The sequence below is a fragment of the Carassius auratus genome, chromosome 7 (assembly GCF_003368295.1).
Source record: "Carassius auratus strain Wakin chromosome 7, ASM336829v1, whole genome shotgun sequence".
Classification (NCBI taxonomy): domain Eukaryota; kingdom Metazoa; phylum Chordata; class Actinopteri; order Cypriniformes; family Cyprinidae; genus Carassius; species Carassius auratus.
This window is the reverse complement of record NC_039249.1, coordinates 3,342,068-3,354,503: the sequence shown is the minus strand read 5'-3', so window position 1 is coordinate 3,354,503 and position 12,436 is coordinate 3,342,068. Positions and strand designations below refer to the sequence as shown.

General features: G+C 36.2%; 1 protein-coding gene across 10 annotated transcripts in view; it reads left to right on the top strand.

The window, feature by feature from the left end:
• The window catches only part of LOC113105544 (neuron navigator 2-like), a 171,919-nt gene that overhangs the window by 150,661 nt on the left and 8,822 nt on the right, over window positions 1-12,436 (top strand). For 6 of the 10 annotated variants that reach the window (XM_026266657.1, XM_026266654.1, XM_026266656.1 and 3 more), the window contains 10 exons: window positions 683-748; window positions 2,393-2,550; window positions 2,772-2,951; window positions 4,585-4,637; window positions 6,473-6,496; window positions 6,825-6,899; window positions 9,283-9,366; window positions 9,477-9,600; window positions 10,200-10,348; window positions 11,968-11,976. In XM_026266657.1, the coding sequence (XP_026122442.1) occupies window positions 683-748; window positions 2,393-2,550; window positions 2,772-2,951; window positions 4,585-4,637; window positions 6,473-6,496; window positions 6,825-6,899; window positions 9,283-9,366; window positions 9,477-9,600; window positions 10,200-10,348; window positions 11,968-11,976 (922 nt within the window). The remainder of the gene's footprint in view (window positions 1-682; window positions 749-2,392; window positions 2,551-2,771; window positions 2,952-4,584; window positions 4,638-6,472; window positions 6,497-6,824; window positions 6,900-9,282; window positions 9,367-9,476; window positions 9,601-10,199; window positions 10,349-11,967; window positions 11,977-12,436) is intronic. The other 4 variants (XM_026266663.1, XM_026266655.1, XM_026266658.1 and 1 more) reach the window with 3 other exon arrangements.

The following is a 12,436-nucleotide window of genomic DNA, read 5'->3' as shown; positions in this document are numbered from 1 at the left end:
TGACAATCAGAATTCTGAATCGAAATCCAAATCTGAATTAGAATTCTGAATTTGATTCGGATCTAATGGGAAATACCTATCCATTAAATTAATTTAGGTTTGTAAATCTGGAAGCTAATTGCTTTTCAGTATTAATTTTTATACTATTTTAGTTTTGGTAACAGTTTTAATTGGCTTATGTGTCTGTGTGTGTGTGTGTGTTTTTTTCAGTTTAATTTAACTACAGTTTTAGTATTTTTGTGCTTTTATTGTTTTTTTTTTAAATTTTAATTATTTTGAATCCAATTACATTTTTTGTATTTCATTTATTTTAGCTTTCTTTAATTTTATTTTTTTTTACATAAATGTTACTATTTCAACCTAGATATTTTGGTTTTACATAGTTGCCGAGGCAACATTTCTACTGGATTTTAAGTTACATATGTGTGTATTTTGTTTGTTAAGCTTTATTCCAAATACAGAAAGAAAAAAATATTAAACCCAGTTGATGGATACATTTTATATTGAAATGTAAAATGTAGGTTTCCAGGTTAGCTTAGTGTCGTTCTATCACAGTGCTCCTAAAATAACAACACACTTTGACTGCAGTGTGGAAACCTCTTAGGGTGTCTCTAATTCTCTATTAATCTCTTCTCCAATGCTCTGTTTGTCTATCAACCCTCTTCCCTGTACTTTCCCCAAGTCCCCTCTCCTCTCCCTCTGCAAGTCCTAAATTCAGCCGTAACACATTGCCCCGGAAGCAAGACAGGTAAAATGTCTGATAGCTTTTGAGTCTGCTTATGCTGCTTTTTAATAATCACATGGCTTTGTGTCTTTGTGTCTGCGTATTTATAACGTTTTAAAGACCCCAAGCAATCAAAATGATGTTTTGTGGCTTTTAGTCCATTTAAATGCTAGTGAAATCCAAAAAAAGCATTTCTCTTCTGGACAAATGGACCAAAAGTCAGTTTGTGAAAGAAGTGTCTGGTGAGGTTTTGCAGGGCTGTGGCGTAAACTTAAGGCTACTGGCTATTTAAAAAGGGACTTCCTGTTTCAATAGGAAATATTTGAACACATAAACATGATGTAGAACTGTTAATGTTAAACCAATCCATGGTGGTTTTAATTACACCTTTGTTAGCACTTGTGACTGTAGCGACACCTAGTGGTAAAATCTGTAACTTTCCTCAATCAAACCCAGATATGTGATTACAAAGATGGTTTATTTGCTTTATGATTAATGTGACCGCATAGATTGAGAACAGCTTTTGTTTGGACTAGGAGTTCTCAAGAGACAGATCAAAGGATAATCACTTTTAATAGTTTAATTACAATTGAATTAAACCTCATTATCTGTCTTGACCAACCCCTCATGATTGAGTAAGCTCTAGATGTTCCTCTCCTCCCTTATTGTTTTTATTTCGTCCGTTTCTCAATGATTCCTGCAGTGATAGAAGCACGCTTCCCAAGCAGGGACAGTACAGGTGCACTGTGGGAATATGCAGATCCTGCTCACTGTGCTTATTGTACTGTCACTCATGTTCTCCTTTCTGTTCTGTCTCTCTCTTTCTCTCTCTTGCACATGCTTCTATGTTTTAATATGCAGTGTGGGTTACAGTTTTATTTTTGAGCACAGTTTCCTGTCGCAGTTTCTGTGTGAGCGCATGGCACTTGTCACTTTTTATAGAGTTTTGTCACATTATGGAGTACTATGTGTTAATTAGTAGCTCTTTTGGAAATGTATGTTTTTTTTCTTCCCACAGTTTTATTACTTTTTCTGTCTGCGGTGTGTGAGCAAATCAAATTGTTGTCAACTTTTATTTATAATTCCATTTACAAGCTATTATTCTTCACATTATAAACATTAATATTTCAGTTATTTATACTTTTTTAATGCAAAGTATATATTACACATTAATGTTAATAATAGATGTTCTAAAATGTAAAACATAAAATATATTTTCAGAAATACTACCATTCAAAAGTTGGTGAGATTTTTTTTATTTTTTTATTATTTTTTTTAAGTCTTCAGTCTCACATAATCCTTCAGAAATCATTCTAATATGCTGATTTGCTAAGTATATTTGTGGAAACCATTATACATTTTTAAGGACTCATAAATTAATAATCATTCACAGTGATTAATAGAAAGTTCAAAAGAACACTAAATCTAATTTTCTGTAACATTCTAAGTACATTTTAGTTTTAGTGTCTTTCGTTCAATGTAAGTATTCATTTCTTTGAAATAAACTTTTGAACGGAAGTGTAAATATATCCATTCTTAAAATAAAAGATTAGGAGTTAGAATTTATTAAATGACTTTGCACATACTTTAATTACGTTGATTGGTCAGGTTTCAGATCACAGTGACATTTGAATGCCGGTATCTGATTGGTCGGTCCTCTTGTTGCAGGTACGCCCCTTCTCCACACCTGCGTCAGGAAGAGGCACGTGATTGGCTGCGCTCACATTCAGGCAGTGGATTGCAGGACTCGGCCAGTAACTCTCCCTTCTCCACCGGCTCCAGCTTGACGTCACCATCTGGAACGCGGTTTAACTTTGCCCAACTTGGTAAAATGCATACTTTGTGAATTTACAATACTGGATTATTAAATATGATTATTTGTGTATTTTGACATTGTGTTTTATTTGTAGGTTTTACTTAAGTGTACACTTTGCTTTAAATAACATTTTATTTGTCTGAAATGATAATACAAGCAGCAGACCATTCTAGAAATGAATATATTATATATACACTATATCTTGATTATGTGTCATCGTGTGTTATTCAGGAAGCCCCACCACGGGTGCTCAGATTAATCTAGCCAGCCTGCGCAACAACAGCCTGACCAATCAGGACAACCCGCTGGACAGCCATGGTGATTCCCGTCTGCGCAACTCCTGCATGTCGCTGGATGAGAAGAACCGCACCATGAGCCGGTCGGGATCCTTCAGGGACGGGTTCGAGGAAGGTGAGATAAAGAATTGCAAGAGACAGTAGATTCATTTATGCTCTTCTCTACTTTAGAAATCTTCCATTAGATACATTAGTACATCACTTTAGTCTGTCACAACTTCAGTGATTATTTATAATTTGACCAAACTAAGGTATCTTAGAAGGTGTAATAATGTTGTTGTCAGGAGCACCTGTATAGTAGCTAATTAAGAATGTTGTCTTGGTAGGGAGCTTACTTGTTGTTGTTCTTTGAAGACAAAAGAATTTAGGCTTTTATAACAACTCACAGACAGCTGAATCCAGCATAAGCCCATCTGTCTATCCTCATTCTATTCAGCCATAAGACTAAATCAACAAGCCTCTGTTCTCCTCTCTTTCACTGACACACATGAAATGTTTTTGAATAATCATCGTGTGCATAAAGCTTTATGTTACAATTTAAGTCATTCAAATTCTGCACTCAGCCCGGACCACCTGTTCATGTATTAACCTGTTATGAGTCTCTTCTTTAAGAGCGGAAAGATGTTTGCCAGAGACGGTTAAGCCGTAAACTGGCCCGTGCAGAAAGGGGTAAAAATAACACAGTAACCCAGTATTACCCAACTGGGCCTTTTGTGACATCTGAAACCAAATACAGGTTAAAAGCCATGTGCATTATCTTAAGAATAAAAACATATGATACTGTATGTGTGCCACGGACAAGGAGACTGAACTCTGTGACTCAGAAACACGAGTGTTGTGAAAGTCCCAGAGGGATTGTGGGAACGGGTTTGAGAGGGGACTTGATCCATACACAGGAAGTAAACAAGATACATTTCATATCCTCAGCCTCTGGCAAAAGTGATCTATCTATCTATCTATCTATCTATCTATCTATCTATCTATCTATCTATCTATCTATCTATCTATCTATCTATCTATCTATCTATCTATCTATCAATCTGTCTATCTGTCTATCTGTACGGTGTACCCTGATACCCTGATGTTTTTGTATGTGTGTTTAGGGCCATGCCTTTCTAAAACAACCATAACAGACTCGTGTAGGTAATAATAAACTGTGAGAGACGTAATGTAATGGATTTCTTTCCCTAAACCATCCATCCTGTCTCTCTCTCTCTCTCTCAAACACACATTACTCTCTGTTTTGGTGTTCTGGGTGGTCCTCAGCTGAGTTTATAAGCGTGGCTGCTCTTTCATTCTCGCACCTAAACCCCGCCCACATGACTCCCAGCCAGCCGCTTGGCGTTTCCTCAGGGCTGATAAGGCATCACAGTCACGATCAGCGTTTCTGTTTGTTACTGATGTTGTTATTATCTCTGATGAGTCACATCTTGTCGGGGCAGGTGAAAGTTTAATTAGAGGTTTAGTTGTTAGACACAGTGTTCAGGTTGATGCTATTGTCTGTCTGTGTTTGTTTGTCTGTGTAAGATAGCTGGAGGCTAACATTGCATTTAGGTGTTTTAAAAAGTGAGCATTCGTAAACACTGCTGTGTACTTTAAAATCTACTACTTCCATTAAGCAGTCATTTTAGCATTAAAATACACTGACTTTATCTGATGTGCTTACTTTTCATATAGGTTTTCAAGCAACAATCTGCCACATCCCAAAATGTCTTAATTACTATACCTTTATGTTGTTCTCCCTTTAGTTCATGGATCATCCCTCTCGCTGGTGTCCAGCACCTCTTCTGTCTATTCAACGGTGAGTTTTGTGTGTGTGTGTTTTACATTTTTTATTTTTACTTTCTAACATACTTTGTTTTATACAAACTCTTCCACAATAAGCATAAACATTTAGTAAAAATCCAAATCATACAATCTTAACGCCAAAATTGTTGTACAGTAAACATGCGATAGATAGATAGATAGATAGATAGATAGATAGATAGATAGATAGATAGATAGATAGATAGATAGATAGATTATAATGTATTTCTTTATAGGCTGAGTGTACAAGTGTTTGTTTCAGCCAGTGATTATATAGGATAATGGATGAATTGGCACGCTCCAGTCACACCTCCAGATGGGCGGCTCTACTTACCCACAGAGGTGTTTTAACAACAGTCTCACTCTGGCACACGTGTAGTGAGTCTTCAGTTCAACCGAGGTTGACTTCAGGAAGAGAGGAGGTAGTTAGGCAGTAGAGATTTGTTTAGAAAGGATCAGATTTGCTGAAGTATAAAGAGTGGAAAATCATGATGATGGCGACTCTCTCTATGGGGAGAGCTGTGACTTCTTGGAACACGGTAGGAACCTTAGTTTTTAGTTTGCTCTTATTCTATATTTATAAATGTAATAAGACATGTTATTACAATTCGTTAATTCGTAGTTATGTACCTGTAAATATAGTCTGTAGTGCCTTGAAAAGTGTATCTAGTTGGACTTAACTAAGCAGAGAATTGACTTTACAGACTGTATTAGGTGTGTGTATGTGGGAAACAGCTGTCAGTGCAGAAACATAGTGTCTCTTACACACAAACATGAATACTCTGTGGTGCTTTTGAAAGTTCAGGTTCATTCTGTTCAAAAGAGTGCTGAATGTTCATCAAAAGCTAGATATGATAGCATGGTAATCTTTGGTCTCAGAGATTTCAAACCAAGCTCCTCTGGTCAGAGTTGCATTGACAGAATCACCATATTGAGTCTGTATGATCAAACGCGTTTGCATAAAGCAAGATTTGATTAGACCGAAACCAGCTAGATGCCGCTGGGGTTGTCCCACATGTCATTTGATGCTGTGACGCACAGACAATGCTGCTATTTTAATATCACTGTCAGTCTAGCTCTTGGACAGGTGTCAACGGTAAAGAAAAGCATTAGAGTGGGTGTCATTACATGCGTGTTTGCAAGACGACATACAAAGAGCCCTAGAGCCCTATTTGTTGTCGAGAGCAGTCACTTGTCAGCAAGCATGCTCATTCAACTGAGATTCAGATTTAAAATCTAGGAGATAAACAAGTAAACGAGCGAAGAAATGTATTGATATAATATGAATCAGAAATATTTAACATTGAACAATAGGGCTAGATCACCATTCAAATACACTAATTCTGTCAATGTTTTTTTTTGTTATTTTTTTTATTCTGTTTTAACTCAGATTATTATGCTCATAACATTTTGTAGAGAAGCATATTTACTAGTGCTCATATGTACACGTGTGTATTTAAACTAAGCTTTTTATATCATTGATATCATTAAAGAGCTTCTGGGTGATTCCCATTGTCTAGTTAGCAACTTTAGTGTTACTACCAACACTGACTCGTATTCAAATGTGCCCAACTTCCCGATTGTCTGCGTGTGTACCAGTAAAGATGAGCTCATAAATCACAGGAAAAGGAAAAGTCCCCTCTTTAGAGCTTTAGGGTTATCATTCTGTTCACTTCCAGGTGTGTGTTGCTCTCTCTGGTGTTCATTTTATGCCAAATGAGAGAAAGAAAGGAGAGAAAGCAGCTCATTTTTCAACTCTTGAACAAGAAAAGCTGAGCATATACGCGGTTTAAACGTGCCAGTAACTACTCTGTCTTTTTATTTTAACAGACCGAGGAGAAATCACAGTCAGAGGTGAGGACATGTTTTTGGTTTGGCTGAAACAACACACACACGTGGCCGCCCAGATACCTGTGAAGCGCATTGCCGTCACCTGTAGCGTGTTTATTCAGCACCATTGACCTGTTGTGAACACAATCTGTGGGCGGATTCACTTTCACCACACATCTCTGTGATCTTTACATGCACCTGCAAACTGTTTCCCCCCTTTGATAATAAATCTCAAAGTACTCTTTCCACAACACACCTGGATCCCTTGTGTGTGCCTCCTTTTCCTCTTCTTTTCATGTTTTTTTCTTCCTCTTTTTTTTAAACCTGTTTCTTTTCTACATTTTTCCTCCAGATCCGCAAGCTGCGTCGAGAACTGGACGCCTCCCAGGAAAAGGTGTCCGCCCTGACAACGCAGCTCAGTGCTAATGTAGGTGGACACAGATACATAGTTGTCTTTATCTATCTACAGGGCATAATTAATTCACAACTCAGTATCTAGTTTCAGTTGTCATCCTGAGGCATCTTATAAACGGTGTTATTGTAATCCCAGTGACGTCTGTGTGGGTTGTGTATTTGATTAATGTCAGCGTTGATCGTGACCTCATTGGAGTTTCCATTTGACGTTATATTATCATACAATAGCACTACGTCTTAAGCAACACTGGCTTACATTTAACATGCACTTACCCATGTACAGTAGTTAAAACTGTTATGTTAAAAAAAAAAAACTGTTTTTAGAGATCACTCTACTGTATAAGACAGTCAAAGTTTGCAAGCTTGAGGTATAAAGTTGAAGTAATTAGAAAAAAGTGACAACTTTGAAATCTAATGTTATATTGTGAGACGTGTTCACAATTTTAGATATAAAAGTTATCAGAAAAGTAGTCAGTCTTTGAGATATAAAATTAAAACAGATGTGATGTATAAAATTATATTGCCTGATTTAACGTTCCTGAGGTATAACATTTATTAGAAATCCTATAGTCAAAATTTTGGGGTAAAGAAGTCTCTAATGTAAGATATAAAATTACATTTGTGAGAAATAGTTGCAATTTTGAGGTATGAAATTTGCAACTATGATGGAAAAAAGTAACATACAACAGAAAAAGTCAAGATTTTGAGAAATAGTTATAAAGTCAAAGTTGTAAAAAATAAGTACTGCTGGGGGCCACTGTGTTTTTATAAAATATAACATATTAGAGTAAAGTATACTATACTGTGAGACTATGCAGAATAATACAAGTCAGAACAGATCCACGCCATTTCTACCAGAGAACTGATGATTTGATGTGATGATTTATGGCTATAGACAAAGGGGAGTACAGACCATGTTTAGTGTTTTTGATATGTTCTTCCTAAAGATAAATCATAAAGACATGTCTCTTATGCCTAAGGCAAAGGAATCCTGTCTTGTAAATACAAACTAAACAAGAGTTTTTTCAGAGGAACTAACAAAAGAGGAGTTTAAATGTGCACTAAACAGCCCAGATTTTCTTTTTCTTCAATTTCAAGCTTGTGCGTAATGGTCTCGGACATGAATTTGTCGACTTGTTGAGAATGAGGTGAAGGATTATTTATACATGTAAGACGTATTTAGAACATTGTTTCGGTTTGATGACTATATTTGCTGTGTAGACAAAACACTTCAGTGAGTGTTCAGTTACAGAACAGTGAGAAATGTCCCAACAGAAAGAAAAAGAATGGTAAAAACAAAAAAAAGGGGCCCTTGAGACACCAGTAAAACATGTCAAGGCCCCAGACGGCCTCTTTGCTTTGTCTGTGTCTGTTATCAGTGATAGGAGGAGCTTCACTGCTTCTCAATATATCATTGTGGTTTAGTTATCAGAATCTGAGCTATCTATGGAACAGCAGAAGAGTTTTAGTGTTGTTTGTTCTGATGGGACCGGACCTCTGATCTGGCTCCCTTTGAACCGCTACCCTTCCCATGGGTGTCCAGAGAAACACGCTCCCTCTCAGAAAGAAAAATATAGACAGGGAGGCTTTACGGAGACAAATGACAGCTCCCAGCACCCTCTCGGATGTGAGGTGAGGCCATGATCCAGAAGAAAATCGTATGCTCAGTGGTTACTTGTCCATAGTTAAGGAATATTAGCTTGGAAAGTTTTAACTGTGTCTTTCATGTTTACTTTGAAATGTCTCCTGACGAATTAAACGGAAAATAATGAGACAATTTTTGGTATAAAAAAAAAAAAAAGATTTCAGATCTCTTTTTATTTAAAACTTTGTTATCTGCGCACAACTTAAGATGTTGTTGACATCACTTGACATTTTAGAGGATGCATGTGTAAATATTCAGGTTGTTTGAAAATTAAGAGACTATTTGATCTCCATTTATTGTCATTGTGGTGTGGGAGAAACAGTTGAAACTCTTAAAAAATGTATGTAAGAGATCATTTGTAATTGTTTTCGTTCTTAAAGGGAAGATTAGATTTAGAAGGAAAGGTGACCTATAACGAAAGTTTGTGTTGTCGCATGCAGGTCTGGGATACTGGCCAAAGTTTAGATTGCACATCTAAGTGTTTGTTTAAAGGTAAAGAGTGTTTAGTAAGTTGAACATTTCAATAACCAGGCAGCTCCACGGGTGAATGAGTGGGTCTCAAGGAAAATGCATAGCTTAGACATTTAATTTAACCACCTTAAAGGCAGATTGCACAATGTATATGTGTTATGTACATAGTGTATTATGGTGCAGCTATGAGGCATACATGCATGCATGCAAAAAAAAAAAAAAAAAACATTTTGAACTTGGATGAACCCTCTTTCCTCATTTTGCCTGTTTTTCTCCACAGGCCCACCTGGTGGCAGCATTTGAGCAGAGTTTGGGCAACATGACCATCCGACTCAAGAGCCTCACAATGACTGCAGAACAGAAAGTAAATATTAACATGCTTGCAATTGAATTCATCACACTTGTTCATTAATAAGCTTAAACAGAGCATGATTTTGTAGATGCATCGTCATTAAATATGTATGTGTATGTTAGGACTCTGAGCTGAATGAGTTGAGGAAAACAATTGAGCTGCTAAAGAAGCAAAACGCAGTGGCTCAAGCGGCCATCAACGGCGTCATCAATACTCCAGAACTCACCTGCAAGAGTGAACGCACAGGTGAGCAAAAGAAAAGAATCAAGAAATCAAGACTTTTTTCAGTTCGACTTCATATTTGAAATCTCTGACATTTCATTGCAAGCTTTTTGTTATCTATCTTTTCCTTTGACATGAATGATTAAATGAAATCATGTATTTAGACCATTCTGTATATATATATTTTTAGACATTTTTGTGTTCTGATGTATTATATGTGACCCTGGAGCACAAAACCAGTCTTAAGTCACTGGGGTATATATTAAGCAATAGCTAAAAAACAATGTATGGGTCAAAATTATAGATTTTTCTTTTATGCCAGAAATCTTTAGGATATTAAGTAAAATCATGTTCCATGAAGATATATTTTTAATTTCCTACCATTAATATATCAGAACATAATTTTATTAGTAATATGCAATGCTGAGAACTTCATTTGGACAACTTTAAAGGTTATTTTCTTCAGAATATTTTTTTTAAATAGTTGTGCTATTTAAATAAATAAAATGCACACTTAAGACTTGTTTTTCTGATCCAGGGTCACATATAGTATTATTAAGTTTTGCTGTTTGAACACTAAATGGCACACTTGAAGTCGACCATAATCTCTCTCTGTTTATCAGGTAATAACGGAGCGCAGCCGGACCTGCGCATGCGCAGACAGCACTCATCTGACAGCGTCTCCAGCATCACCAGCGCCACCAGCCACTCCAGCCTGGGCTCCAACATGGACAACCCCGACTCCAACAGCAAGAAGAAGAAGAAGAACTGGGTGAGTACACAACATTTAAATAAAAAAAGATCATTCTTTCATCATTTACTCAGCCTTGATTTGTTCCAAACCTGTATTAGTTTCTTTCTTGTGATGGATACACAAGAAATTAATTTGAAGAATGTTGGTTACCGAACAGTTTCCAGTCCCCAACTATACTATAGAAGTCAATGGGGACCATCAAGGGTTTGGTTACCCATATTATTTAAAATATCTTCTTTTATGTCCAACTGAAGAAAGATACTCATACAGGTTTGGAGCTATTTGAGGCCGAGTAAATGAAAGAACTGTCACTTTTGGGTGAACTATCCCTTTAAAGATATATTCAACCACTGCTAACCTGTGTTTGTTCATTCTGCATTTTATTTGTGTCTAACATTTGTCTTTTATGTTTTGTCTGAAGTTGCTAAAACTTTAAATGCTGGTTCTTGTTTTCCTGCAAACAGTATTAAAAAAAAAAAAGGTCCTGTGTTTTTGTAGTGGAAGTAAGTTTACCATACATATGGAGTTTAATAAATTGTACTTCCTGTTTTGCTATATCATGCTGACTGTAGCTGGTGACCTGTGCTGGAGGTGACGTGTCAGATGATGAATATGAATATGAATATGTATGTTAAATAATAACGGCAATTGTTACCCTCTTATGTTTAGACAAGTGTAACTTAGGCTAGCAGTCCTTGTAGATTTATATACACTGATGTTCAAAAGGTCAGCCTGCTTGTTTTTGAAAGAAATTAATAATTATATTCCATTAAGGATGCATTGATCAAAAGGGGCATGAAAGACATTTACAATGCTAAAAAAAAAATCTTTTGAACTTTCCACAAAAATATTAAGCAGCACGACTGTTTTCAACATTGATAATGACAAAAAAAAAAAAATACAATTATATTGCCACAAATCAACATATTAGAATGATTTCTGAAGGATCATGTGACACTGAAGGCTGGAGTAATGATGCTGAAAATTCAGCTTTCTGTCACAGGGATAAATTATATTTTAAAATATATTATTTCAAGTTGACATATTTGACAGTATAATTGTTTTTAAAATAAAATAAATGCAGCCTTGGTGAGCATTTGAGACTTTTTTTTTTTTTTCAAACTTTTGAACATTAGTGGACACTAGCCGTTTGAGTTTTAAATGCTTAGTATCCAAGTTTGTGTTGTTGCTGTTGTTGTTGTTGTTTTTTTGCTAACATTTTTTTTTTTCTTTTACCTGAAATTAAATTGTGCTTAAATTGGTTATTTAGTTTCGTAGGTGCATTACTGTTGTGTAAAAAGGTCACATCAGCCTGGTAGTTGGTCATCAGTTGGTCAACTAGTGTTTGGGAGAAAGAAAACTAGCTCATGTAGGTCCCTATTCCTGCATTCGATTTGTGTTATTGTGTGCATTGATCCTGGTGGACGAATCACTGAGGGGTTTGTCTTTGAGTGAAATTTAATTTAGCACGACTCTTCAACTTTAGCAGATTTAGTTGTAGTCATTGTAGACAGTGATCTGCAGCGTCTTGCAGCTTGTGCTTAGTTCAGAGCCCTGCGCAGGACACAAACACACACAGCTGAATGTGCTTTTCTGTGTCTCTCTGTTTTTCGCTGTGCTGTCGCTTCATATGGCAGGTGTATGAGGTAAGAGTGTGTGTTCAGAGAATCCTGCACACCTGTCTTTGGTTAACCCAGCTTCAGTCTGCATCACACCACTAACCCTGCTAACCCTTAGATGTACTGATGTACTGCTCCTCTCCCCTCCTCTGTCCTTCCAAACCCCCTTTCCCTCTTTTTCCCTTCTTCTCAACCTATTTGAAGGTAATGTAATGTCTCACTATGATTAGTACGTTTATTTATACAATTAAATTGACATTTATTTTAATGTCTAGTTTTACACAGGTAAGCAAAGTCTGCAGAAATGTTTCATGACCTGTCAATGGGATCATGAGTTCTTGATATTTCAATTCTTGATTATAAATTCTTCTTCTTTGAACTTCTATAAAGTACTGGATTGTGAACTTTCTTATTTTAAAGAACTTCTCACTTTTTAAACCTTGATAAATTCTTATTAGATTTTTTATATTTTAATGTTGGTTTTACA